The sequence below is a fragment of the Rhea americana genome, unplaced genomic scaffold (assembly GCF_003343005.1).
Source record: "Rhea americana isolate MKP2758 unplaced genomic scaffold, rheAme1 scaffold_2, whole genome shotgun sequence".
In the NCBI taxonomy this organism is placed as follows: Eukaryota; Metazoa; Chordata; class Aves; order Rheiformes; family Rheidae; genus Rhea; species Rhea americana.
In genome coordinates, this window is record NW_028186149.1 from 5,676,162 (window position 1) to 5,688,345 (window position 12,184).

Below are 12,184 nucleotides of genomic sequence, written 5' to 3' on the forward strand. Positions count from 1 at the left end.
CGGAAGCGCTCCCCCCTCCCCTAGCAACGCCGCCGGCGCGCCCCTAGCAACCGCGGCCGCCATGCCGGTGTGGCTGCGGGACTACAGCTGGCGGCAGACCGACTCGGCCGTGTACCTCTCGCTGCCGCTGCGGGGCGCTCGGGCCACCCCGGCCAACATCTTCTGCACCGACCAGTACCTCAAGGTGGGGCGGCCGCGGCCCCCCCAGCCCCCGGGTCGCTCCGCGGCCTTGGCCTTCGCCCTCCCCTCCCTCGGGAAGCTCCGTTGCCTCCGTGGGGCCGGGCCTCGGCGCTCGCTCGGAGCTGCRCTGCAAAGCGCACGCTCGGCGAGCCGGGGCAGCGCCGGCGACTTCCTAGCCTCGGGCGTCGCCTCCTCCCGTGTGCGCTGCGGGCTGCTAAGCGCCTGTAACGCTGGAGAGGGTCGCTTTATCACCATTCTCCTCCTCACCCACACTCAGCAGCTACCGGCTGCCTTTTCTCTCATAACTGGTCTGAATTATCCACATCTGAACAAACTGTGAATAAAAAAAAAAAAAAAATACAAATTTGAAGTCCACTGCTTCTATTTCGGTTCTGAAGAACATTTTCCTATCTCTTACTTGGTGTAATAAAATGTATAGCCTCTGTACAGCATACTAAGCAAATTACGGTTTTGTTAGTGGAATTTGTTTCTTGAGGTTTATTACATGTACTGAATATTTTGAATATTTACTTGATATGCAAYAAAACTTTATATATTAGTACACATTTGCTATTTTTGTAGGTAAGCATCCCTCCCTTCTTATTTGAAGCAGTTCTATATGCTCCTATTGATGACACAAATAGCACAGCAAAGATTGGAAATGGAATCATTTTCTTCACTTTGTACAAAAAAGAAATTGCCATGTGGGATTCACTAATGATGGAAAATGGTAAGTTCTCTATTGTGAAAAGTAAATTATGTATACAGAACCAAAGCTATTTCAAAACTCTTTTTCCAAAGAGTTTGGAAATTTGCTGCTTTTCTAATTGCATTGTTTGATCTAAAAAAGTACTGCTTTTACCTATGCAGGTGGCTTTGCATATGTAGTATCGATAAATCTCGGGAAGTTTATGAACTGTAATTTGTCACTGGAAAGTATGGTCTTAGTTGAGGATCTTGTATCATGCACCATTTGTTTTGAGTTGCCTGCCACCACTTCAAGAAAATTGTAGGTGATATTTGAAATCTTACCAGTTTTACATTTGCCTTCAAAATCTAACTTTTGGCAGTCACTGTTGTGTTCTTTTGCTGAAGAGCTGAAAAGAGATCTAAATTACTAGAAAAACCTTTTTTTGTGTGTGGGAGGGAGACGCAAAAGTTCTCTGCCCTAACCTTGAAAACGAAAACAAACTCTGAAATTTCTGCTGCTGGATCTCTGCAAAGTTAAACCCTATTGCTCATTGTTAGAATTAGGGAAAAACAGATCTATACAGAACATCTGCTGGTTCTGGTATGTTTTGTGTTTAAGTAAATCTTGGTTTTCTTTTTCAGAGATGGGCCTGATAGAATCCACTCTATGGATTTTTGAGCCATATTTTCTTGCCCTTTCTCAGATGAAGTAACTTGGACTTCTTTATGAACATAGTACATGACAGTAGAACTTTAGGCCTAAATTAGTAGCTTTTATTTATTTATTTATTTATTTATTTATTTATTTATTTGTTTGTTCCCAGCTAACAAGGAAAAACTGCAGTATCTAAGAGAGAGTGCTGTTCTAAAAGCCCATGAAAAAGCGAAAGAGGAGGCAGAAGCAAAAAAAGTTACAAAACAGGAACATAAAAAGTATGCTTTGGAGGCCACGATGAAGGTAAGTTTACAAGGACCTCTGTCAGATGTGTAAATGTAAGCAGTTGCCAACTAATTTGGCAGATGTTTGATACTTACCTTTATTGTAGAAGTGGAAAATCTTTCTTCTTTGTATTTAAAACGTATTTATGAGAATAATACGAACAAATACTTTGCAGTTGTCACTTTTTCATTAGTAATGCCAATGAAAATTTTTGATGAGGAGCTCAGATATTTGTCAGTTGAAAGAAAAGTACAATAATTTGGCAAAACTTAAACTTTTGTGGCCTTTGCAGTCGTATGGGTGTGTAATCATTTGTTGCTGAAAGATGTATTGACTTTTTAAAATCTTCTTTATTCATTGTTATTTGTTACACCAGACCTGTTGTTACTACCTTTTTGTGTGATGGTTAGTTCTTCTGAATTTTATGTATTTTTAAGATACTTTTTTTCTCCAGAAATTTTTTTCATGTCTATACAAATGAAATGACCAGTCTTTTTATGTCTAAAAATAAATGCATTTTTCAGCATTTTTAATAACTCTGCTTGTATTATTGCATTAATTATTGTACTGGGCTTGGCATATGAAACTGGGAAATAATGGTATCTTTTACTCAGTTCTCTTATTACTATCAGATATTACATATCAGTTTTATTCTACAAACAGCTAGAAGAAGTGGAAAGAAAAAGAATTGAAAATCTGAAAGAACAGGAACGGCAAAAGGTCACTAGGGAATTGGAGTTGTGGAAAAAACAGCAAACAGATATTGCGAGACAAGAAAGGATACAAAGAGAAAGGGAACTACATCAAGAAGTAGAACAACTAAAGGAGAGGCAAAAGGAAAAAATAAACAAACTTAGGATTCCTAATGAAGGAACTTCTGTGACCAGAGTAAAATCTACTAAAGGTTGTATTATTGGAGTATATTTTGTTATTTTTCAAAGCATTATAAAACTTTATTCCTGGACGTTTATTTTTGTCTCCGCATACCACACTGAACATTTTTTTCAGTTTGAGGTTATTTTTGTGTCTTTATTTTCTGTTTCTTTATTGGGCTAAAGCATGAGAGTCCTTAGCTCCCTTTTAAGTCACTGAAAATACACAGGCAACTTTTGTTCCAAGCTTTAGAAAAGTAAGGCAGAAAACATTTCTAATCTCTCTGAAGGTGGAATTCATGTTACAGCTGAACTATCTACTAGTTGACAYGCAAAGAAGTCTCCTTTTGCTCTCTGTAGCCTTTATCTTGGTACAAAGAGTGCTGGTTCAGGAAGCTAAACCAACAGAAAAGTGTTCGTTTTTGTTTTAGTTGTGTGTTTGCTTTGTTAAGGTTAGTTTTAACTGTTGAACTTGGCCCACTAGGGAACCAAACAAGTGCCTGAGGTATGGATGTCACAGAAATGTTTAGTTCTCTTGTGACAGATAATGTAGCCAGTAAATAGGTTGTATAATATAGTAAGAACAAACCTTTTAAGAACCTTTCCTTCGAAAGAAGTCAAAACTTGTTCTCAAGTAATAGCTTGAGGTTTATTTCTAATGTGCAGAGTGATAAATTATGTGTACTTTGGAGTTTGTTAGAAAAACAGGAAAAAAAATAACCCTTTATTTTTCATTTCTGGTACTCTAATTCTCTTTGCAGGTCCTCATTCTGATAGTATGTTTTCAGAGAATTTAAAAGAAGAACTGTTACCAGCACCTCGATCTGCTGGTACAATTAAAATCAACTTTACGTCACGCGTTTTTCCTACAGCTCTACGTGAATCTCGGGTAGCAGAAGAGGAAGAGGTAAGGATTGTTCTCTGTTTTAGTGTAGTGCTTTTGCTATCATCCAGGATGGAAGTTCTGCAATACTTCCATCTTCCAAGGAAGGCAGTCTTCTTTAAATAGTAATTTAAATAAATATTTTTATATCTAAATTATTTTTACCAAGCTTTTGATTGTGGAGAATAATAAATAGCACGTTCTTATGTTTTTATTTTTTGAAAAAAAAAAATTGCAGTATTAGTTGAATTCCATTATGTACAAGTTTTGAAATTTCTTTATTTTTGTCTTTAAACTTCTTTAAATTCTGTCTTTTTTAAAAAAGAAGTTCACAGTTGTTTCTTCTGAACTCTACTGGATGAATGCAGTTGCTTCTGGAAGTACCAAAACAAACAAGCAAACAAAAATGTATTGGTTGTGTGGTAACCTTAATTCATACATAGCAATAAAATATTTGGTGAAACTTGGAGCTTCTCATATCTCTATCCAAAAGTATGTGGTGAAGAGAATTATTTTGGTAGAAGTGAATGAATAGATGAAAGCAAAATATTTTTTTTGATATAAATTTTCCTGCAGAAGTAATACATTCATATTATATACTTACAGTGGCTACATAAGCAAGCAGAAGCTCGAAGAACAATAAATGCTGATTTATCTGAGCTGGAAGACTTAAAAGAAGATGAAAAGAATCCGGATTGGTTAAAGGACAAAGGAAAGTGAGTTAGACTCCATTTGAAGATGCATTTAAAATCAAATTTATTAGTTAAGGCTGTTGTTATGAGATATTTCTATTTATTCTAAACACAGACAATGAGTGTCTACATAGGGGGGGAATTTATTGATAGTGTGTAGAGTTTTAGGCTGATAAAAASTCACGAGATCCAACTGGTGAAGCTCACGATGGACAAATTCAATGTAAGCACATGATGCACATTTTAATATTGAGACAGTTAATTAGTGGAAGAATCTAGGCAGATTTCCTTTTGCTTTTTTTAAATGTAAGTTTTTGTTTTTTACTATTTTTTATTTTTTTATTGAGACATTAAACATCTGTTTAAAACTTCAGGAATTTCATACAAATATTGCTATGTTTATGTAGCTGTGTTGTACAAAAGTTAGATTACACAGTCATATTCAGACATACATAGCTTTTACACCAGTCCTGTGTCCTCCTTTTACTATTCTTCATTGCTTTTAAGCAATGACTTTTTTTGTCAAGTTGGAAATCTAAATGCTATATTGTCAGCATTAAATTTAACTGAAATTTGTGTTGAAAAGGTTATAATTGACCATTTCTAATGCTTAAATTTTAAATTAAAAAATGAGTTGTTAACAAGTAAATATTCATTTGACGATGTTCCACCTTGTTTAAAATGCATGTTTTACTTTTTGTTATACACTTAGCAAAATGTTTGCAACAGGAAACTATTTGGCAGCTGTAAATGCATATAACCTTGCAGTCCGGCTAAACAATAAGCTTCCAGTACTGTATCTGAATCGTGCTGCTTGCCACCTTAAATTGAGAAATTTACACAAAGCCATTGAAGATTCCTCTAAGGTATAAATAATATCATATAATTTTTCAGACTGTTATCTTATACACGATTATGATCTATTATAGCAATGGGTGGTTTCTGTTTCAAGCAGATCACTAAATAGCTTTTAAATTCAAAATTGAGATACAGAATCCATGGTGAAAGTTTAAAATTTGACATTGTGATTGACTAATGAAATTTCAGAACTTTTTTGAAATAAATACTCAGACCTATTGGGGCTGAATGGAAGTATGTTGATGCAGTACCAATTTCTTCACAGGAGAAATATTGTAGGAATATCTACACTTGAAAATAAGAGTACTTGCAGCAGGAAAAAATACATCATATACCCAGTACACTTTGTAATAAGTTGTATTATTCTTCATTTGGTGGGAAAACGAAAGGTGGTAGTTAGGAGGAAGATACCTAACTTCCTCCTCCTTTCTCCTCCCGCAGGTCCCCAAGCAAACAAAAAAACATACATACATACATATTATATATATATATATATTTAATATTTTTTAACATAGGGCTGGATCATCTCTATGTTTTAGCAACCATTATTTGTGGAATGAGAAGAGTGATCTCAAACAATACCTGAATAATTTGAAGAAAACTGTCTGAAAATTACTTGAGGCTTGAAACTTTTCTAGTAAAAAGTGCTACAACACATGCACTTTTTAGATACTTTTTTTTGTAGCATTGCAGGTAATCTCATATTTGAAAATAGTAGTTGATTTTAAATAACATTAACATGATATGTCCTGTTTTTTAGCCAAGGCAGTAACATTGTATTTATAAAATTGTGGCTCTAGGGTGACAGATACAAATCTTAGTGACTAGATTCACAGGCTATATAGTTAAACCTGAGAAGTATCCTTTAGGTGAGAGAAGTATTCTTTAGGTATATTCTTTTTCTCGTATAAATGAGAAAAGCCAGAATATAGGAAATCTGGATATAAATATTTTGGGCGTTTTCATCTATAAAGGCACTAGAGTTACTGACACCACCTGTTCCTGATAATGAGAATGCTCGAGTAAAAGCATATGTGAGACGTGGAACAGCATTTTGTCAACTGGAATTATATGCTGAAGGTAAGATCCTGAATTTGTGAATGCTTATGCATTTATTTATGCACTTGTGAACGCATATGCTTGTCTTTAGAATGACGTATGCAAGTAATTCTGTTAAGGTCAGTAAGACTGCTCACACCTTTATTTTTTCAGGAGAGACATTAAAGGAGGCCTATACAATCTGCATCTCTGTTCATTATAAACCTCTATACCACTGACCTTAAAATTTTTTATTTTAATTTACTGGTTAATTTCAATCTTATTTTAAAAAAATTTACAAGTTTTAGGAAAACTGAGGAAGACAAGGAAATAGCTTTAGTGAGTTGTGTGTCCTGTCTTTGGTCTGTTGGGTAGTTGGTCTTTGTGTGCATAACAGCCACTGATCAACCTATTGAACATAACAACTTGGTGGCCAAGGAAAAGAGATGTTGGTATTACTGAGCAATGAATGAGAGATCAGAGAAAGATAAATGTGGGAGATGAGTTTTTTACATTGGGGAGTATTCAGATATAGGATACAAGCTGATGTGAAACTAGTTTGGGGGTTAGGATTAGCTCAGTTGGTTAGGTTGCACTAGTTTTGCTGTTCATGAAGCAACTTTGTATTGGTTTTGAGATKTGATTTATATTTACACTATTAGCAATGACAGAACATATTTACTTGAAATAGTATTTTTCCTCTTAAAGATTTCTAAAATATTTAGTTGTGAAGAGCTCAGTAACATATCATTATAAACCTATGCATGAAATCTGTTTTCATGAGCAAAATGTAATCTGTATGAACAGACCTGAATTAACAGTATCCCTACTGAGTTATCTAGTAGTATCAGTTAGGTTTTGCAAAGCAAAGTTAGAAATATAAGATGATAACAGAAAGAGAAGAATATTCAAAATGTCACTGTTGAAATACTGATCTTCTAAATCCCTCTCATCTTTTTCTACCTCTGAATCCCTTTGCCCTGCTCTTACAGCTTCATTTGCATGTGAAAACCTTATTAAAAGAAATTTTGAACAAGATGTTATGTAATATTCCTTCCTGTTCTTACATGCTTTCATAAGCTCTAGTATTCACAATTCATGTATTTGTTCTTGTTTCCATGCACTTTCGTTCTGTCTTTAATTTTTTGTTTCCTGCAGAATGCTTTTGAACACTCTCTTCATCCATCTCGTATCCTTGATGTATGGTAAATGTCCAGTATGTTTGTGCTTTAATTTAGACTGTGATTCTGGTGTAGAATCTATTTGACTGGACTGCAGTGCTCATTTCTATATTTATTAACCAAATGGTATACCTACAACAATTGCAAGATTATCTGCGGGTAGAAGAATTACTATGAAAAGTCCAGTAACTGAAAATGTTTATGTAGCAGAGCGTAATGTTTCCACTAAAATCTTTGAAAATAATATATATATATATTTATTTACTGACAAAGTTAAGCATAATGTTGTTCTGATTCCATTGTACTCAATAGCATTATCTATCAATATTTATTATGCATATGACTAGGTAGCTTTTATTTCCAGTTAGTTGCTGAAGAGGATCACGTATTCTTGCTTTGACTGACATGCTTATTAATGCATCTATATTAGGTCTCCAGGATTATGAAGCAGCTCTCAAGATTGATCCTAAAAATGAAACCATAGAAAAAGATGCTGAGAAGATTCGACAAATAATTCAAGGAACATTGCAAGACTCATGAAAAAAAAAAAGTAAGAAATTTTGAGGAGAAGGAATTTTGGTTCACATTCTGCCCAGAACATTGTTAACTAGGCATTTTGCTGTTACACTCAGAGCAACTACAAAATTAGTAAAAGATTAGATATGTGTTACAGTTTTGTGGGAAGTATAATAGTGTAAGAGATATTTGGATATGTTTTATAGCATTTTGAGTCAAACCTGTCATGTATTTACTTTCTGTGAAAGATTGGATCATCTGAATAATAAAGCATTTTTTTGGGACTTTATTTAAAATTACTCATAATTAAACAAAATATTTGTCTGGAAATATCCACTGAATCTAAAGAGTGGATTTTTAAACAACTTCAGTAGCTACATATGGTCAACACTGTTAACTTTTTTTTCCTCCACCAGAGCTGAAATGGTTATGTGGTCGTGGACGTTAGTGGAAATATCTGTTGTGAAATACGAAATTTCTAAATGTATTTCATGTACTTCTGACATTTTATATGGATTTGCAATAGGAAATATTCCAAAATATATCTGCTTAAAAGTCTCAGACTTCAGGATTTGGTGTTATATAAACAGTTTGAATTTTTATGCCTGTTGAGCACTCAGAATTCCTGCAGAAGACAGRAAGTCAGTCAGTCTGTCTGTCTGTCTCTGTGTGTGTGTGCGTGCTTTCCTCTTTTCTTAGTGTTTGTACTGTTTGGCACATCTGAAACTATTGTATTGAGATGTTTTAATTCAGGCACCCAATCTGGAAAATCTAAGCCTGAGAGGTTACAGGTAATTTTATGCACTGCAGAACATACTTTTTAGCAGTAAGCAATGTACATTAAATATTTACAGTCTATTTTGAAAGAATTTATTGGGCTGATGAAACAAGTTTATTGAAAAAAATGCAAATCTGTAGTTTTGTATTGCTGTGTAATGATTATTGTCCTATCAATGAATATGATATGACTCACTTTTTTTTCATCCTAGTACAATTAGTAATCTTACAATGTAGCTATTCTAAATCAAAAATATTTGTAACTATATAAGAATATATATATTTCTTGAACTAATATTTTAATCTGTACTGGGTTCACATTGACCGGTATCGTAGGAAAACTGCTACAATGAAAGTTGTTCAAAAAGGAGCACCCTGATCAGGTTACAAGTATTGTAAAACAACATGAAGCATGATAGCGTGTTCTGAAGTTGTGCACCTGTTATTCTGGTTAATGAAAGAATGTAATACAGAATGGTATTGTTTATACATACATTAATATTTTTATTTATTTATAACAACCTGAAACACTGAGCTTGAAGCAGTTTTGTTATGCTACATGTTTTATGGAAATCGTGAGCATTTCAAATACGTTCTTTTCAGCTGCAGTTTTTGTGGACTTGTGGATTTTCCACTTCAACTTGTTTCCTGAATACCATTTATAACTTTCAGGTTTCTGTTTAGAAGAAAATATTTATTATGCAGACTTACATTACCCTCTGCAATTTTTGTACTTTTTGGTACAGTAAGAAGTTGCAGATGCTGCCTCCAGCTACTTTATCTAGAGCCTTAAGAGGAGTGCTGAGGTGAGGCAGAAGTGGGTAGGATAGCTGCTGTTCCTTCTCTTCTGCAGATACCTACTGCATTGAAATGGAATGAGGGGGGCAATGCAGGAGCTTTAATGCCTCAGTTGRGTGTAATGTTACACTTACTAAAATATGGCTATGTTCTTCCATACATCTGCTGAGGGGAAGTGAAGATAAGAAAATGTAAAGAAACAGAAGCTACTTACAGGTTCCTGATTCTCTATTTTGGTTCCAGAGCCTGCTAGAACAATCTGCATGTATCTGTATTGGCTATTTATATTGTAGTGATTGGTTATGGCCCCTAAAGACTATTTTGGATGTAGACACCTTTTCCTACAGCCACTTTCTTTTCCTGGCCTACACTTTAAGAAGAAAAGCAAACTGGAATTGGTTAAATGGCTCCACACTTCATAGGCACCCTCTTCTTCAAGGAGAACTTTTAGCTGGGGGTTGTATGAATGATTCCCATTTGCTTTTCAACACCATACAGTGTAAAGTGTGTGTAACAGGAAAGAAAATCTGCCCCAAAGTATTATGATACTTTTAAAGCTTTAATACAGTGCTGGATATAATGAATTTTGATAGTTAATTTTTCAGCTGTTAATTTGGAATTGGCAGCTATGAAATAGAAAGTGTCCTCTTTTAAGGTTAGAGAAGCAAACGTGTTTGCCAAGATGAATAATGCCTACCTGTCTGATCTGATTGTACTGGGAGCAAATGGTTATTAAGCTTCTGACTTCAACACTTCAGTTGATGGTATGTATAGCATATCAGTCATATGCACGATGTTGATATTTGTGTCTTGCTATATAAAAATGTGAAGACTGGCATAGTTTTTTAAACCAGAAAAATACTTTTAATTAAAACAAGTAAGTCTTCAGGTCAATTTCTCTGGCACTTAACACTTTCTATAAATCAGTTATACATTTATCATTCTGGTTTCAGAAGTTTTATTTTTATGGGTTTAGGTCTGATTCAGACAAGTGTATTATCCAATGGACTACATCCTGCTTGATACGTTGTACTTGGCCCAACAAAACCAAACTAAATCATATATTGACAGGCTAGTCACAGAATGATTGAAATAACCTTAGGAAAACAAATTTGAATTTGCTAAGTGCCTAGTCTTTAAATAAACACACATGAAAATGAGAGATGCGTTTCTACAGTGTGTGCTGCAAATTCGGGTAGTCGTATACCCTACTTCTGTCAAGAGCAGTGTTTAAATAGCTGTTTCTAAATGACCCACAGGTGAGCAAATGTGTTGAAAACGTCTGATCCTTGGGATGGTAAGTACAAGGTACCATCTGTGAGGTAGGTGGTATAGCACCATACTCGCTTGAAGTTGTTTTAAACAATAAAATCTGAGGCTTTGTCAAAAAACTGTTGGTTTTGAGTGTTTTGGGATCCAGCATACAGGAAAACACAGGATTTCCAGGATTTGTGCAGAGAGGCAGATGAGGAGGAGGTTTTATCTCGGTGTTGGAACTTGATGGCAGTTTCTCAGCAGAAGTCATCTTTTCCTAGTGAAGAGATGGATTCAGTCAGGCTTTCAAATGATGGTAAAACATTTCACATTTACTAAGTGTTTGTGGTCAACAAACTGTTGCTCAAGATGTGTATTGAAATACATGCAGAATGGAGAGTCAGGAACTGTAACACTGCTAACTTTTGCCCTTATTTAGTAAGCAGTGGACAGTGATAGATGGACTAATGTTGACTCTGAAATATGGTAACAAAAGTGGATTTCCATTTTCTGCGTTAGYGATAATCTTGAGTGTAAAAATATTTTGGTATTTTTGATATGAATAATTAGTAAGGATAATAAAAATACAGCTAAGGAAAGGATGTAGTAAGGGTGGTTTGTGGGTGGTTTGGTTTTGTTTTGAACTTTCCTTTTCTAATGCATAGCAATATGTATGCTAAAAAACCCTACCCTAAGCATACATTCAAATTACAGCTTTTCATAGCTTGTGTTCACATACATGCATTTTTTTCCATGGAGGGAAAGCATCAACATGACAGATATATGAATGGAAAGTGCTCTATTGTGGGATTGAAGAGCACATAGTAAGACTGCACTGATCAAGSTGCCTCAGTTTTGCTGAGCAAGCCACTGTGCAAGGATTTTTTTTCCTTGCTTCTCAATCTTTTAAGATTTAAAGGGCCTGCCTAGATAAAAACTGTTAAGGAAAAAAAAACAACCAACCAACAAACRAACAAACTGCCTCTTCCTGTATTTGTTTCATTAACGAGGCCTGCTTTTCCCCGCTTCTTTTGGGAATCAATACTAGGCCCCTAGGGGGGCCTCCATGCCCGCGGCGTGGGCCGTGGCCGCCGCGGGGCCCGTCCCGGGTGCGTGGGCTCCTCCGCGCCCGCACAGCCGCCTCCGCCACGCCAGCCCGCCGCCTCCGCGCCCTCCTGCCCGGGGAAGCTTTCCGAAACGGGTATCTCGCGGCTCACGGCGGTGCGTTTCCACCCGTCCCGGCCGAGGAGGAGCACATCCTGCCGGTGCTGGCTGCCTGCGGACCCCTTGCCCCGGGTACACGCGCGGGAGCGGGGCCCGGCGGCGCCCCGTTACCGCGGAGATGGCGCCCGCCGCCTCCCAGCGCCGCAGCTCCCCGCGCAGCGCCGCAGCTCCCCGCGCAGCGCCGGCGCCCCCGAGGCCGAGTCCCCTCGCTCCTCCGCTCTCGGCGGCGCCGCGTTGCCATAGCAGCGGGGCGGCCGCCCCCCTCCCCGCGCGGTGCACCC

The 12,184-nt window shown here is 36.7% G+C and overlaps 2 protein-coding genes across 5 annotated transcripts; one reads left to right on the top strand and one right to left on the bottom strand.

Annotated features, from left to right (window-relative positions):
- Positions 1–18: 18 nt before the first annotated feature.
- On the top strand, positions 19–9,155 carry DNAAF4 (dynein axonemal assembly factor 4). 2 transcript variants are annotated; one of them, XM_085303370.1, is made up of 10 exons: positions 19–184; positions 763–910; positions 1,695–1,828; positions 2,474–2,714; positions 3,444–3,589; positions 4,172–4,281; positions 4,970–5,123; positions 6,090–6,195; positions 7,312–7,358; positions 7,765–7,847. In XM_085303370.1, exons 1-9 carry the CDS (start codon positions 62–64, stop codon positions 7,320–7,322), a joined length of 1,173 nt encoding a protein of 390 aa, XP_085159496.1. In that variant the 5' UTR covers positions 19–61; the 3' UTR covers positions 7,323–7,358; positions 7,765–7,847. The 2 variants fall into 2 exon arrangements, with proteins under 2 accessions (XP_085159496.1, XP_085159495.1); XM_085303369.1 differs by lacking the exon at positions 7,312–7,358 and having other exon boundaries at positions 7,765–9,155.
- Positions 9,156–10,122: 967 nt separating this feature from the next.
- PIERCE2 (piercer of microtubule wall 2) lies at positions 10,123–12,026 on the bottom strand. Of its 3 annotated transcripts, none has more exons than XM_085303374.1 (2): positions 12,015–12,026; positions 10,123–10,956 (listed from the first exon to the last, which is right to left on the bottom strand). In XM_085303374.1, the coding sequence occupies exon 2, from the start codon at positions 10,948–10,950 to the stop codon at positions 10,597–10,599; it is 354 nt and encodes a 117-aa protein (XP_085159500.1). In that variant the 5' UTR covers positions 10,951–10,956; positions 12,015–12,026; the 3' UTR covers positions 10,123–10,596. The 3 variants fall into 3 exon arrangements, with proteins under 3 accessions (XP_085159500.1, XP_085159499.1, XP_085159497.1); XM_085303373.1 differs by lacking the exon at positions 12,015–12,026 and adding an exon at positions 11,643–11,959; XM_085303371.1 differs by lacking the exon at positions 12,015–12,026 and adding an exon at positions 11,897–11,928.
- Positions 12,027–12,184: the final 158 nt, after the last annotated feature.

Bases quoted from the DNA above. Each gene is read 5' to 3' on its own strand.
- DNAAF4 (XM_085303369.1), top strand. From the start codon at position 62: ATGCCGGTGTGGCTGCGGGACTACAGCTGGCGGCAGACCGACTCGGCC. The intron at 911-1,694 runs GTAAGTTCTCTA...GTTTGTTCCCAG, and splicing joins TTCACTAATGATGGAAAATG to CTAACAAGGAAAAACTGCAG. The intron at 4,282-4,969 runs GTGAGTTAGACT...TTATACACTTAG, and splicing joins TGGTTAAAGGACAAAGGAAA to CAAAATGTTTGCAACAGGAA.
- PIERCE2 (XM_085303374.1), bottom strand. From the start codon at position 10,950: ATGACTTCTGCTGAGAAACTGCCATCAAGTTCCAACACCGAGATAAAA.